General features: G+C 32.1%; 1 protein-coding gene across 1 annotated transcript in view; it reads right to left on the bottom strand.

Annotated features, from left to right (window-relative positions):
- LOC145284968 (uncharacterized) overlaps nt 1-13,762 on the bottom strand; it is a 421,732-nt gene that overhangs the window by 309,891 nt on the left and 98,079 nt on the right. The window contains exons 4-5 of the mRNA XM_080134072.1: nt 7,134-7,187; nt 292-318 (exon numbers count right to left, since the gene is read on the bottom strand). Of these exons, the coding sequence (XP_079990198.1) occupies nt 292-318; nt 7,134-7,187 (81 nt within the window). The remainder of the gene's footprint in view (nt 1-291; nt 319-7,133; nt 7,188-13,762) is intronic.

Here is a 13,762-nt window from a genome sequence, read left to right as displayed (position 1 = left end):
AGAGAGAAAGTGCGTGTATTAATGTAAATATAACGCAAAATAATCTCGAAAGTATTAATAAAATTTTCCAAAATTCCCAATAAATAAATATTTTACACATTTTTTCCAAATTGATTATTGTAGTATTTTATATTTAAATCATAAAAAAATGAAATATTGCTAAACTTGATACAATGGTCATATGTATTTATAATAAAATATCCACATTAAAAAGAAATCACTGCTTCCATAAACAAATAAAATAACATAATAATCAAAATTCAGAAAAGTAGGAAATATATTTTTACTTACTTTCAGTTGGAGGAACGGTGTATGTGGCTGAAACATGAAAAGAAAAAAAGTTCCATCAATTTTATTCGATATTTGATTTGATTTTGCTTGTTCTTTCAAGAAAATATATGTTTAGTAATCGTTGTTATAATTGTGTAACTGAACAACAATCATAATTTACCAACTTAAAAATTCATTATCAATTATTATTTTCTATTGATTATTTAATAGAGGCATTTATCTGTTTCCTGAACCGTCTCTATCAAGCTATTTTTCAATTCTTTCTCTACTGACTTGAAACTTGATATATGGAGTTTTCAGACCTTTTAAACTAAATAGATTTGGTTTTTAGTCTAGAAATAGGTAATAAGAGATCATAATGCGCAAATTTACATTCATATGTTTGATTGGGTAAATTTGTTTTATACGCTCAGATGGTAGAGAATACCATAAGAAGGCTAACTGTTAGAGTGTTTCATAGGTGACCGACAACGCTGGAAAATATCTAATCCGAGCAAGACGAGATTTAAATCATATTAAACAATGAGATAAATATTTTACTTGATTGGAATTGCGAAATTTCAAATCGACGGTCAAAATAAGCGAACAATTAAATTCCGATCAAAGAATGTGAAGTGTAAATTTGCAGAAACAAAAGCAGTCAGTCAGATAGAAAAGAGAGAGAGCTAGAATTAAGCTAGTCGACACACTTCTGCCGTCGCTGCAACAATCACACACCGCCCCCATACAGACCTGAACTCTCTCTTATATCATGCTATAACTGTAATGTAAATTAAACTTTGTTTATTAAACGATTGTTGTTCGATTACACAACCACGGCTGTCAGCGTGTATATACTATTGGCACGCATTTGTTAAATGTGCGGATAATAAATTATATAGACACCATGGTGGCACAGTTTCATAATACAAAGAGAATCGGCTCTATAATAATACATACCAATATAAATATATTAAAGCGGGTGTTATGAATAGGTAACGCTAGTCGGTGGATAAAATATACAAATAGAGTGTGTTAATAAAGGAAAATTATATAAGTAACATGCCAGCAATACATGCTTAATAGCTAAGTTATTGGCGAGTAAAGCGATTTGATTATTAAGATCACTTATTGCGTATGCTATTTTAACGCTTTTCATATGATACATATCAACGTATTAAAAGCAAATTAATCTTACGGCAATCTTTCTCTTTTCTAAACGAGTGCACAATGAATAAAGAAAGTAATACATTAGCTACCCTACTTTGCTGGTCGTAAAATACGCTTAAATATATGTTTAGCTCATGCAGATTTCGTATTTATTCTTACAGAGCCAATTTTCTATTGAATATTATATTGTACCTAATACACGGTGACCAAAAAAACGGGCCAAACTCTAATTAGGCCCCGTTTCTTAGTGTTTTGTCCGAATGAAATGAAACTTTGGTCATAACTAGTTTATTATATTCAAAACATCACATCAAAACACTAGGCCATTTTTTCTCCGTTCTACAGCATATGTTCTTTTGTTTGTTTTGTGGGGTCACCCTATATAAGCTACGGATATCAAATGATTAAAAAATTGTTTTGGTGTCATCACCAAGAATCGAAACCAAAACATTTAGCGCTTCAAACGCGTTCACTACTGTTTGAACAATGGTGAGATAGATAAGAAAGATTTAAAATTAAACCATTTCAAGCTATGAGTGAATATACGCATGCCCCAAAGTAATAGAAATATATCGGCAAATTCAATTGAACATTTTGTATTTCAACTTGACGCTGTAAATCTGTGCGCGTTATTCATCCAAGACAAAGAATTTACTCGTTAAAAACTAGCCTTAGCGTAAGATATCTGTTTCCAGTTCATTTCAGTGTATGGGGCCAGTAATTAAAGAGTTTATCCGTTACATATTTTCACACAGACACACACGTACATACATTTACTATTTTATCTATATAGAACAATAAATTAATATTGAAAAGGAGTATTTTATAATGAACTTACATAAGACAATGAGTAATATTGAATCTTATTTTAAATATAAAATGAAACTAGTGCCACTTGATGATTAAAATTTAATTAAATCCTGACTTTATTAAAGACAATTAGATGTGCAACATGAATACTTAGATTGTATTAAATTAATTTGATGCAGCTGAAGTGAATGAACGCTTGCTTTGATTGTTACAAAGATTTATGATTTTCTATCTTTCATATTTGAAAACAATAACTTAATTATGAATTAATTATGAATACATTTTAATATTTTTCATTTAAAGTACAGTAATCTGAGTGCAAATAGATCTTCATCACATCTTAAAACAAAATGCTATTAATTCTTTTGTTACTCATGGGATTGTTTCTTTCTAATACCCTAAGTCCAGCTTGTCTATAATAGAACCGCAAACGTCTATGTATTTTTATGTCTGCATGTCACTTGAAAATACGGAACGAAACCAAATAGATATATAAGGTGCATTCAATAAGTTTCCAGACTTTTTTTACATATTGACACTTTTGTTGATAGAAAACACATGAAACTCTAGTCTCCTTTGAAGTAATCTCCTCCGGATGCAATGCACTTGTTACACCATTCCAATAACTTCTGGAAGTCTCCATGGTAGTCCACTTGTTTAAGTGTGTCAATGACCCTACTATTATAACCCTATATTATTATTATTATTATTATTATTATTATTATTATTATTATTATTATTATTATGCTAATCAAAATACTTATACTCGATTCATGCAAGATGATCCAAAAACATCTTGCACCATTCTATACTTTTCTGCAGCATTTTTTGTTCAAATTTAAAACACTAATTTAAAATAGCATACCGTTCTTCTAAAGTGTTCTCATGTCCAGATTGAATTTTGCAATTCACAATCTGTAACAATCAAGCTTTAGTAGGATGTAATCCAATTCCTGCTGTAGCTGTTCATAACAACTTGAATCATAGAAATTGCATACTGAATTTTTTGATTTTACGACAATTTTAAATCCTGTGCAAATGTTTGGAACCATTATTATTGAAACCATCTTCTTGGTCAATAAAGTTTAGTTTTTTTTTATATTAACGGTAAATGTTTATGAATTTTAATGTCAGTACGTTTTGTTAACACTTGAAAAATACGAGACGAGCCCCCAGCGAATTGGCATATTCCGGGAAGAAAGAATTTATTAAACTTTCCTCTATTATGCTGTACACTAGACAAAATACATGGTGTTGTCCCGGAGACATACTATTAATAATACAGTATCATACCTAGTAAGCAGTATTACTTAGTCAATCCAAACTCAATCTAAAGTGTTCAATATTCTATGTAACGTCAAGTTGGCCGGTAAAAATAGCATCAATGTGTTTTTTATACTATTTTATACAAGACAACTAGTCGACATTGCACAGAATTTCTAACAGTGCCATTACAGCATTCCAATTAATATATTGTAATAAAAAATGCTCAATAACTTAGGTAGAGTAGACATGTTTAACTTTTACATTGAGGTGCTAACATAATTTTCGTTCATATTATTGTGAAATGGGTGTACTGATAAAAATAAAATCTTACATTAGTCTTTTTTGACGTTTTCTGTGACCAATAATTGTAAAATGTCAGTGTTGATTTTGATTAGGGATGTATAGTAAATCACTTAAATCGATTTGACGTCTCTTCTAAATATTGTTACATTGAGTGAAGGATAAAATTAGAAATTATACAAAAGTATTTATTCTAATCGCCGAAATAATTTTGGTACATCTTTAATCACTTCTGATTATAATCTTTTTGCACATCATGATGAAATAGTATGAAAAATAAAGAATTACCCAGAAACATTTGCTGTATTCCTCGTAATCTGGATTCAATAGTCATTATCAACATTCGTTCTCATCACAGTTTGACTTAAACGATATTACTACAATTACATTACGAGGTGTATTCAATAAGTTTCAAGACATTTTCTTTATAGGCACTTTTATTGAGAATACACGCGTGGAACTCTAGTCCCCTTCAAATTAATCTCCTTCGGTTCAATACACTTGTATCGTTCGAACAACTTCTGGAAGACCTTATCGAAATCCTCTTGTGTGAGCATGTCAATGACACTCGTTTCAGACTCTTCCATCTCCTCAATTGTCTCATCCTCTAAGTTTTCCTTGGGTTTAGGGAATGACTAAACGTAACAGGGAGCAAACCATCGACTATAAGGACGGTGAGGAACTGCCTTGATGCGAAGCAATATCTAATCTAAGAACAAACACAATTTAACATGTACGTTTAACTAAAAATTGTGCCGATAGCAAAACCAAGTTAATAAAAAAATAGAGAACCCCAAACTTTTATTCAATGTTTCTTTAAATCAAATTAAATAAAAGATAAAATGGAGAAAAACTTAAAATTAAAGGTTTACAAAATATCAAGATGTTTTTTAATTGTTAAAAATTCCGCTCCAAGGATTCAAGAAAAATATAAGGGAGGGTTAAAATTGGGATTCAAAAAAATATATCCTAAAGTTACGAAAAACTAAAATCTGTTTATTGTTTTTTAACCATGATTTAAAAATGTTTTATTTTTTGTTTATTTGTGAAATATTCTGTTTTTTGTTTATTTGAGAAAATGTTTTATTTTTAAAATAAAAGAAATTATTTTTATTTTTAAACTTATATTATTCATTTCTTTACTTGTGAAACCGTTCTGTTTACATTAAGTGGGATAGCGGTGTAACCAACTTTATTCTCTTTTGCTTGGTATAGGTTTAGAGAGTATTCATACAACTAAACGACAATTCGGCCTCTTTATTTCAGTGCCTGTCTCTATTTCTATCTCTCTCTGTTTTTCTGGGGTCTCTCTCTCTCTCTCCTTTTTATCCATCTCTCTCTATATATATATGTATCTGTGTGTAACGGTCTCTATCTTTCTCTCTCTTTCTTCCTCTCTCTCTCATTCTCTCTCTCTCTCTCTCTATATATATATATATGTGTGTGTGTGTGTGTGTGTGTGTGTGTGTGTGTCTAGTTCTCTGTGGATGTGTGCGTGTGTGTGTGTGTTTGTGTGCGTGTGTATTTAACTAAGTGTGCTGGTGTTCAGAGGAAGGGACAAATAATTAGTCTATTCCATGTTGAAAGAATTACAGGGTAAGTAGTGTGCGGTTATTTATTGTAAAAGTATAGTGTGTTTGTTTATTGGTGGCTCAGTAGGAGGACTATTTTAATAGAGGGAAAATACGAACTACTTTCTCTGTATGTCTTGACGATAGTGTCGACGGCGCTCTCAGGATAGACTGTACGATTTTATTATAACTAATAAATATGTATGAAACGGTGTTCTAAAATTACATAAGATGGTGGATAATAGTTTAGACATATTAAATTTATATGCGACATCTGTTATAGAAGACCTACGCTAATTTGGTCCAGAGGGAGATTTTTGCAATCAAACCATTATATATATGATTAATTTAATTCTATAAGATAAATTTGTACATATATTTATATATCTATAAAAGTGAAATTGTGTGAGGACACTTCTCAATCTATATACTCAACGATTTTTTATTTACAAACTTAAAAATTGGTATGAAGAATATTCAGGCATGTAGAATTTTTTCGGAAAATAGGGTTGTTAAGGGGTGAAAATTGAGGGTGGTCGAATTTTTAAGTAATTGTCAATTGTGGCTAATAATGCGCATGCGTGAATCATTCCCATGACAGATTAATTATGTAAACAATAAGCAGTTCTAAAGAAGGCTTTTTAAAGATCGTGTCGAGCTGACCTGATATCGTACGTGATTCATTGCTATTAAGTTTTTGTTTCGATCTAAGTTACAAGAATGAACTGTTTAGAAAAAAACATAATACTCGCATGCACATTTCCCAGTTTCTGCATGAATTAAATATGATATAATCCGTATTTTATGACCGGGCAACACCGGGAGACCTGCATATATATATATATATATATATATATATATATATATATATATATATATATATATATATATACTGTGTGCGCGATATCAAGGCTTCAAGACAAGGTGTTGATGGCAAAAAAAAGTGTATTTCATTTTACGTTACAATTGTTTCAATGTCTAGTTCAACAATTTCAAGCATGATATCGTTTGAAAATTTTCAAAAACCAGAATTTCTTCAGACTTTATGAATAAACACACTTTTGGCAATGTAGCATTTTTTGAATAGAAAGAAAAAAAAGCCGGGGGTGAATCCCTTGGTTGTGGTTACGGAAAAGCCCATTTATATATATATATATATATATATATATATATATATATATATATATATATATATATATATATATATAATTATTTGTTATAACATTTAACTACCTGCAAATACCAGTGTTTCATCCTTTCGGGTATTTTCAGTGCAGGGTGTCACGATTAACACCAGTCGATAGATTCGAACCCGACAACACAAGCCATCTCTGACTTGATTAGTATAGACCATATCCATTCGGCTACCATGAACCGTGTGAAATAACGTTGAAAATAAACATTTATTATTTCTAAATGTTTTTTACGTCAGTCAGAGTGATCTTATCAGTATATATGATGATCTATGCATAAGAGCTAAATTGACAGACTTAATTCAACTGAAAGTCCCTAACGATAACGAAGGATTTTGACATACTCATTTACTATAATAACAATTATATATATATATATATATATATATATATATATATATATATATATATATATATATATATATGACTGTATATGTCTCTGTGTGTTTGTGTATGCGTTGATGTGTATAATTCAGTAAGCAGAAAGGAATATTACAATTTTTATAACAATATGTATTTTTAAAAAAACTTCGTTTTCTTTGTATATACTTACTTGATTGAGTGGGAGGAATTGTAGGGATCTCCGGTGGGTAGGTGTATTCCTTAGCTACAAGGAAAAAGATGTTTTCATTAATTCACTTTCTATTTTTACCATGAATATTTTACAAACTTCTCTTCTTTAAAAATTAGGCTGCACTTTCTGAATTCATAATTAAACTGCGTACAAAATCTAAGCAGACATGTCTGAAATTTTTTGAACAAAAAAGTTACGACTTTTCAAGGCCTACTATAGTATAATTTAATTATTTAAGAAGAAATTTCAACGAGACTTGGAGACCACAATATTGTCGTAAGTAGAGAAGAGCACCAGCGCAGTTCTAGAAAAAGAAGCATTATTCATGGAATCAAGGTTCACTTTAGAGTATATGCCTTGAATAGATATTTTAGTAATAGTATTGAATAGAGTATATGTAATGAATAGATATTTAAGCAATTGTATTAAAAAAGTATATGTCTTTATTAGATATTTAAGAAAATTGTATTAACTTTATTATATTTAATGAATACTGTTTTAAAAATAATTAAAAAATAAATAAATAAATAAATATTACATATACGTCCAAACTTATTAGGGCGACTTCCTAAAATCTATCGTTTGAAAAAACAACAACAAATCTATATTTAATGAATAGATATTTTTGTTAATGCATTAAAAAGTGTATATGTATTTAATAGATATTTTAGTAATTGTATGTAATAGAGTATGTGTAGTGAACAGATATGTTAGTCAATGTGTTAAATAAAGTATGTGTTCGAACAGCTATATTGGTAATATGTGATAACTAGATATTTTAGCAATTGTATTAACTAAGGTACATGTCATCAATGGATATTTTAATTATTCTAATGTATAGATATATTACTTGATTAGATTATTTTGCAATTTTATTTAATATATATTTAGTATATGTAATGAATTGATATTTCAGTAGTTGTATTAAATAGAGTCTTTAATAAATTTTAGTAATTGTATTTAATATAGTATATGCCTTGAATATATATATATTAATAATTGTATTAAATATAATATATGTCTGAAGTAGATATTTAAGTTAATGTATTAAATCGAATATATTTAATGAATAGATATTTGCGTAATTGTATTAAATAGAGTATGTGTCTTAGATAGATATTTTGGTAATTGTATTATATAGAGTATGTGTAATAAATAAATATTTTGCTATTGTATTTAATAGCGTAAATGTAATAAATAGATATTTTTGTAACTGTATTAAATAAATTATATGTGATATAAAATAGATATTTTTGTAACTGTATTAAATAAATTATATGTGATATAAAATAGATATTTTTGTAACTGTATTAAATAAATTATATGTGATATAAAATAGATATTTTTGTAACTGTATTAAATAAATTATATGTGATATAAAATAGATATTTTTGTAGTTGTATTAATTATGGTATATGTCTTGAATAGATATTTAATAATTGTAATTAATAGAGTTTATGTCTTGAATAAATCTTAGTAAATGTATTAAATGTAGGGTATGTAAGAAATAGATATTTTAGTAATAGTATTTAACAAAGTATATATCTTGAATCGATATTGAAGTAATTGTATTAACTAGAATATATATCTTGAATATATATTTCGTAACTCCATGATATATGTAATAAAAAGATATTTTTGTAATTGTATTAAATAGAGTACACGCTGTAAAATATATTTTCGTAATTGGATTAAATAAGTTATATTTTATGAATATATATTTTAGTAAGTTTATTAAACAGAGTATATTTCTTAAAAAGATATTTGAATAATTATAAAAAATGGAGTTTATGTGTTGAATATATATTTTAGTAAGTTTATTAAAAAGAGTATATGTCTTGAATAAATATTTGAGGTGTTGTATTAAATGGAAAATAGATATTTTTTAATTGCATAAAATTATTAAATTATGTCATATATATATATTTTAGAAATTGCATAAAATAAAATATGTGTCTTTAATAGATAGTTTATTAATTATATTAAATAGAGAATATGAGTTAAATAGATATTATAGTAATTGTATTAAATAAGTTATATGTAGATAATAAATATATGTGTAATTGTATTAAACAGAGTATATGTTTTTATAGACATGTTAGTAATTTTATCAAATAGAGTATATGTGTTTTATAGATATGTTAGTGAGTATATATAATAGAGTACGTGTTTTTTGAGTACATATATTTTTGTAATTATAGACTGTATATCTTGATTATGTATTTTAGTAATTGTATTTATTAGAGTATTTGCCTTGAATATACATTTTTGTAATTGTATAAAATAGCGTATAGATCTTGATTACATATTTTAGTAATTATATTATATAGAGTCTATGTAATAAATAAAGACTTGAGTAGTTTTATTAATTATATTGTGTGTAATTAATAGATATTTTACTGATTGTATTTAATAGAGTGTAGGTCTTAAATACATTTTTGTAATTGTATTAAATAAGATTATATGTAATGAATAGATATTTTAGAAATGTTTTTCACATTTCGCAACTTCTATTTGCACGTAATGAAAACTTGCCCAAATATCTATTTACTTAATTATACATACGAAATACACCATAACTTAAAATGTCCCTCCAGTTACACCCTGAGTGTACTGCACCTACACCTTAACCTTCGTAAACCTAAATATACAGTGACTGGGCTAAATTTCTTAGCTCAGTTCCTAATACCTACTCAAACTATAACGTTATCCTGAACCTAAACTAACATAAAGTTTTTAAAAAATGGAAAAACCTCAGGTAAGAGTCCTAATCCGCACTAACGCTTTTCTAATGAGCCTCCCACAAAACCTCTTCCACTGCATGCCCCTAAATCACTTTGAGGAGTGTAACTATTCATTAGATATATAACCTCTACGAACTAACTCTGTCACATTAACTAACCACGCGGGATCGCAGAAATACCTGGATTAGGACACAGGCGCGGAGCAAACCCTCTCAGGGCTGATGGACCCAGTAGATCTTCCCAGATCACCCGTCTAGGAGAAGGAAAACTCTGAAACTAAACCAAAGGGGAGGGAGGCCTCTCCAGTCCTGGACGTCAACCTTCCTAGAGCTGGTGACTCAAACAAATTACCGGTCTGCAAACCTAAATTGCTTAAGGAGTAGATAGGCTCTGTCTATCGCCGGCTTCCATACTCCTTCTTTGCATATTAGTAAGGCGCAGAGGCACTATCACAAGTGAATCGACAAAACACTAAGTGGTAGATCTTGTTTCTTGTCTAGGGCATTGAATGCCGTTCCCCCCACTCCTGACACATCCCACCCCTCATAACTGGGCACTTGGGAGTGCTTGAGTACCACGCATGCCTGTGCAATTAAATTGGGGTGATCTTTTTCTGATGGGCTGGGGGTACCGGATTGACAGTTCCTGGCTGCTGTTTCCGACTGGACAGGAGCCCTAACTCTTTGATAGCGCTTAGAGCGTTGTTGTAAAATATCGGGATGTTTGTAGTGCCATGTCGCGCATGAAAAGGGACCCTGCATTCATCCTCGATGGGCTTTCCTGAGGCCACAGTCCTAGTTGAAGAAAGGTCAGCTGATGGTCTACTTGTGTTGCATGTCTGATACCCTGCATAACCTCTTGTTCAGCTCCCCCTCAACTAACTGAAACATGATGACAGCACAATCAAAAAATAAGCTTAAGCCAGGCCTAGGGACAAACAATTCCAACTCGCCTCCTCTCTTGGGGCTTGCATTCACTAATATCCGTGGGCTTAGAACTAATTTAGCTGATGTTGAAGCATTTCTGCTAACAAATACCCCGGATATCTTAGCACTAAGCGAGACTAACCTACACTCCTCCATCCCCTCTAACTACTTTAACATGCCTGGCTATCTCCAACTCTGTCGTAAGGACTCTGACAGACATATGCACGGACTTGGAGTCTACATTTGTAACACCCTCCCCTTGACTAGAGAAACAAACCTAGAAACGGATGATCAAGCTTTTATGTGCTTTAGACTAAACATACAATACTTTTATTTTCTCTATCGCTCTCCCTCGACCCAGGACTGCACCATAATAAACAAAGTAAGTCTTTGACAGCATAGACACAGCACTCTCCCTTAACACTAGCGCACAAGTCCATGTATTTGGTGACTTTACTGTTCACCACAAAAACTGGCTTGGATTCTCTACTCACACAGATGCAGCGGGCAGCACAACACATAGTTTTACTATATCACACTCCCTATCACAAATGGTTACGTTTCCAAGCCGTTTCCCTGATCAGCAAGAACAACACGCATCATTTCTAGATCTGTTTTTGACATCAGTCCCGTGGATTGCATGTTTCTGACTACAGTTCCCGGCGATTGTACAACAAATGCTGACAGCCCACTCGGGAACGCTGACCATGCAGTGATAATGGTCGAAATCGCCCTAAATTCTGGACCCAAAACCGAAGAGCCAGTGCTCAAAACAATGAGATATCATAAAAAGGCTGACTGGGAAGCCATCAGAGATCTTATCAGAGATGCCCCATGGGGAAATATTTTTCTCTTCCTGCTGAACAGTGCGCAAATGAGACCACTGAATAGTTCAAAACAACAATGGAAGCATGCGGAAACTGTATAACAAGCCCCACTCTCCCCAATGGTTTACTTCGACTTGCGCAACGGCTATTGCTCAAAGGCAGCATGCCTACCGCAGATTTAAGCGACATATGTCCTGTTCAAACAAACAAAAGTATATAGAAGCTAGAAGTAACGTTAAGAAAGAAATAGCGACAGCTAAGAGAGAATTTACTGAAACCATCAAAAAACGCATCGAAGCACAAAAATTAGGAAATCGTGACTTCTGGAAAATCTACAACAGTGTAGTAAATAATGGGCAATCAACAATGCCCCCGCTAACCAACAATCACGAGGTTGTTTGCTCAGCAACCGACAAGGCTAATATGCTTGCCAGCCGGTTTGCCTCGAACTCCACACTGGACCCTACCAACCACCCCCTGCCTGACTTTCCTTTGCGGACAGACGCCATGCTAGACGATTTAAAAATCACCCCTGCTCAGGTACACGCTATCATAACAAAAACCTTGACACTTCAAAAGCATGTGGACCTGATCTCATCCAAGCTGTGCTATTAAAAAAGTGCTCAACCGAAGTAGCTCCAGTTCTCTCCAAACTCTACAACAAATGTCTTAATGAATCATGCTTTCCGGGCTGTTGGAAAACTGCTTCTGTGGTACCAATATTCAAGAATTCTGGCGAAAGAACTGACCCATCAAATTATCGCCCCATTAGCCTCCTCCCACTTTTCGCCAAAATATTTGAGACCATAATTAACCATTCTCTAGTTCGGCACCTTACAGATGCTAAACTTCTGACTGACAAACAATATGGGTTTAGACATGCCCGTTCCACAGCTGACATCCTCATTCTAATCTCTGAACGTATATACCATTCACTGGACAAAGCGGGAGAGGGCAGAGCGGTAGCTCTAGATATATCTAAGGCTTTTGACAGGAAAACAAATGAACACATATCTAAAGAAATGGCAAAAACAATCTGTAGTGAAATGGGGGCATAAATGGATGGTCACATTCAATGCTGCCAAGACCAAACTGGTTTCCTTCAATAATTACAAGAAACCTTATCTGCCACCAATAGCAATGGCCAGTGACTCCCTGTATGAGAGTATATCTTTCAAACTGCTTGGCCTAACGTTCACAGGAAACATGAGTTGGAACAATTATATTGAAAAGATTACCAGGGCCGCTGCGAAAAAGGTAGGCTCTCTCTCTCTCTCTACCGTGCTAGAAAACTACTGACACCTGAAAGTATCCTGTACCTCTATAAGGCCACCATTCGCCCATGTATGGAGTATTGTTGTCACATTTGGGCTGGTGCATCTGCTACTAGTCTCTCGCTCCTAGACAAGGTTAAAAAAAGAGTCGCCAATCTGATAGGCCCTGAACTGGCATCTAAGCTTCAACCTCTGTCCCATCGACGAAATGTTGCATCCCTCTGCCTGTTCTACAAGTATTTTAGTGGTAAATGCTCTGACGAACTGCAGACACTTGTGCCCCCACGACGTAGACACCCTCGACAAACCCGACAGGCAGCTAAATCCCACCCCCACACAGTGGAGATCTCTAGATGTAAAAGATATTTCTACTCCAGTAGTTTCTTCCCCAGAACCGCTAGACTCTGGAATTCCATTCCAGGTTCCTGCTTCCCTTACTGTACTGACATGCAGAAGTTCAAGTGCAACGTGAACCGACATCTTGCTGCCCAAATCCCAACATAGTGCCCCAGTAGTTGCGTCCCCTGATACTAGTCCCCTACACCAAAGTGGCAATGCGCCTTGTTTGGGGTGAAAATGTAATTAAAAAAAAAGTAATATATGCAATGAAAAGATATTTTAGTAATTATATTAAATTAAGTATATGTATTGAAATATATTTTAGTAGTTGTATAAAATTAATTAAATATAATTATATTTAATGATTAGATATTTGAGTAATTGTATTAAATTAACTATTTGTAATTGATGGATATTGTGGTAATTGTATTAAATACGTAATAAATAAATATTTTAGTAGTTTTATAAAATAGAGTAAATGTAATGAATAAATACTTT

The sequence above is a fragment of the Euprymna scolopes genome, chromosome 9 (assembly GCF_053919585.1).
Source record: "Euprymna scolopes isolate OS-2025 chromosome 9, ASM5391958v1, whole genome shotgun sequence".
Taxonomy (NCBI): Eukaryota; Metazoa; Mollusca; class Cephalopoda; order Sepiida; family Sepiolidae; genus Euprymna; species Euprymna scolopes.
The sequence above is the reverse complement of the archived record's forward strand: the minus strand, read 5'-3'. Positions and strand labels throughout refer to the sequence as shown.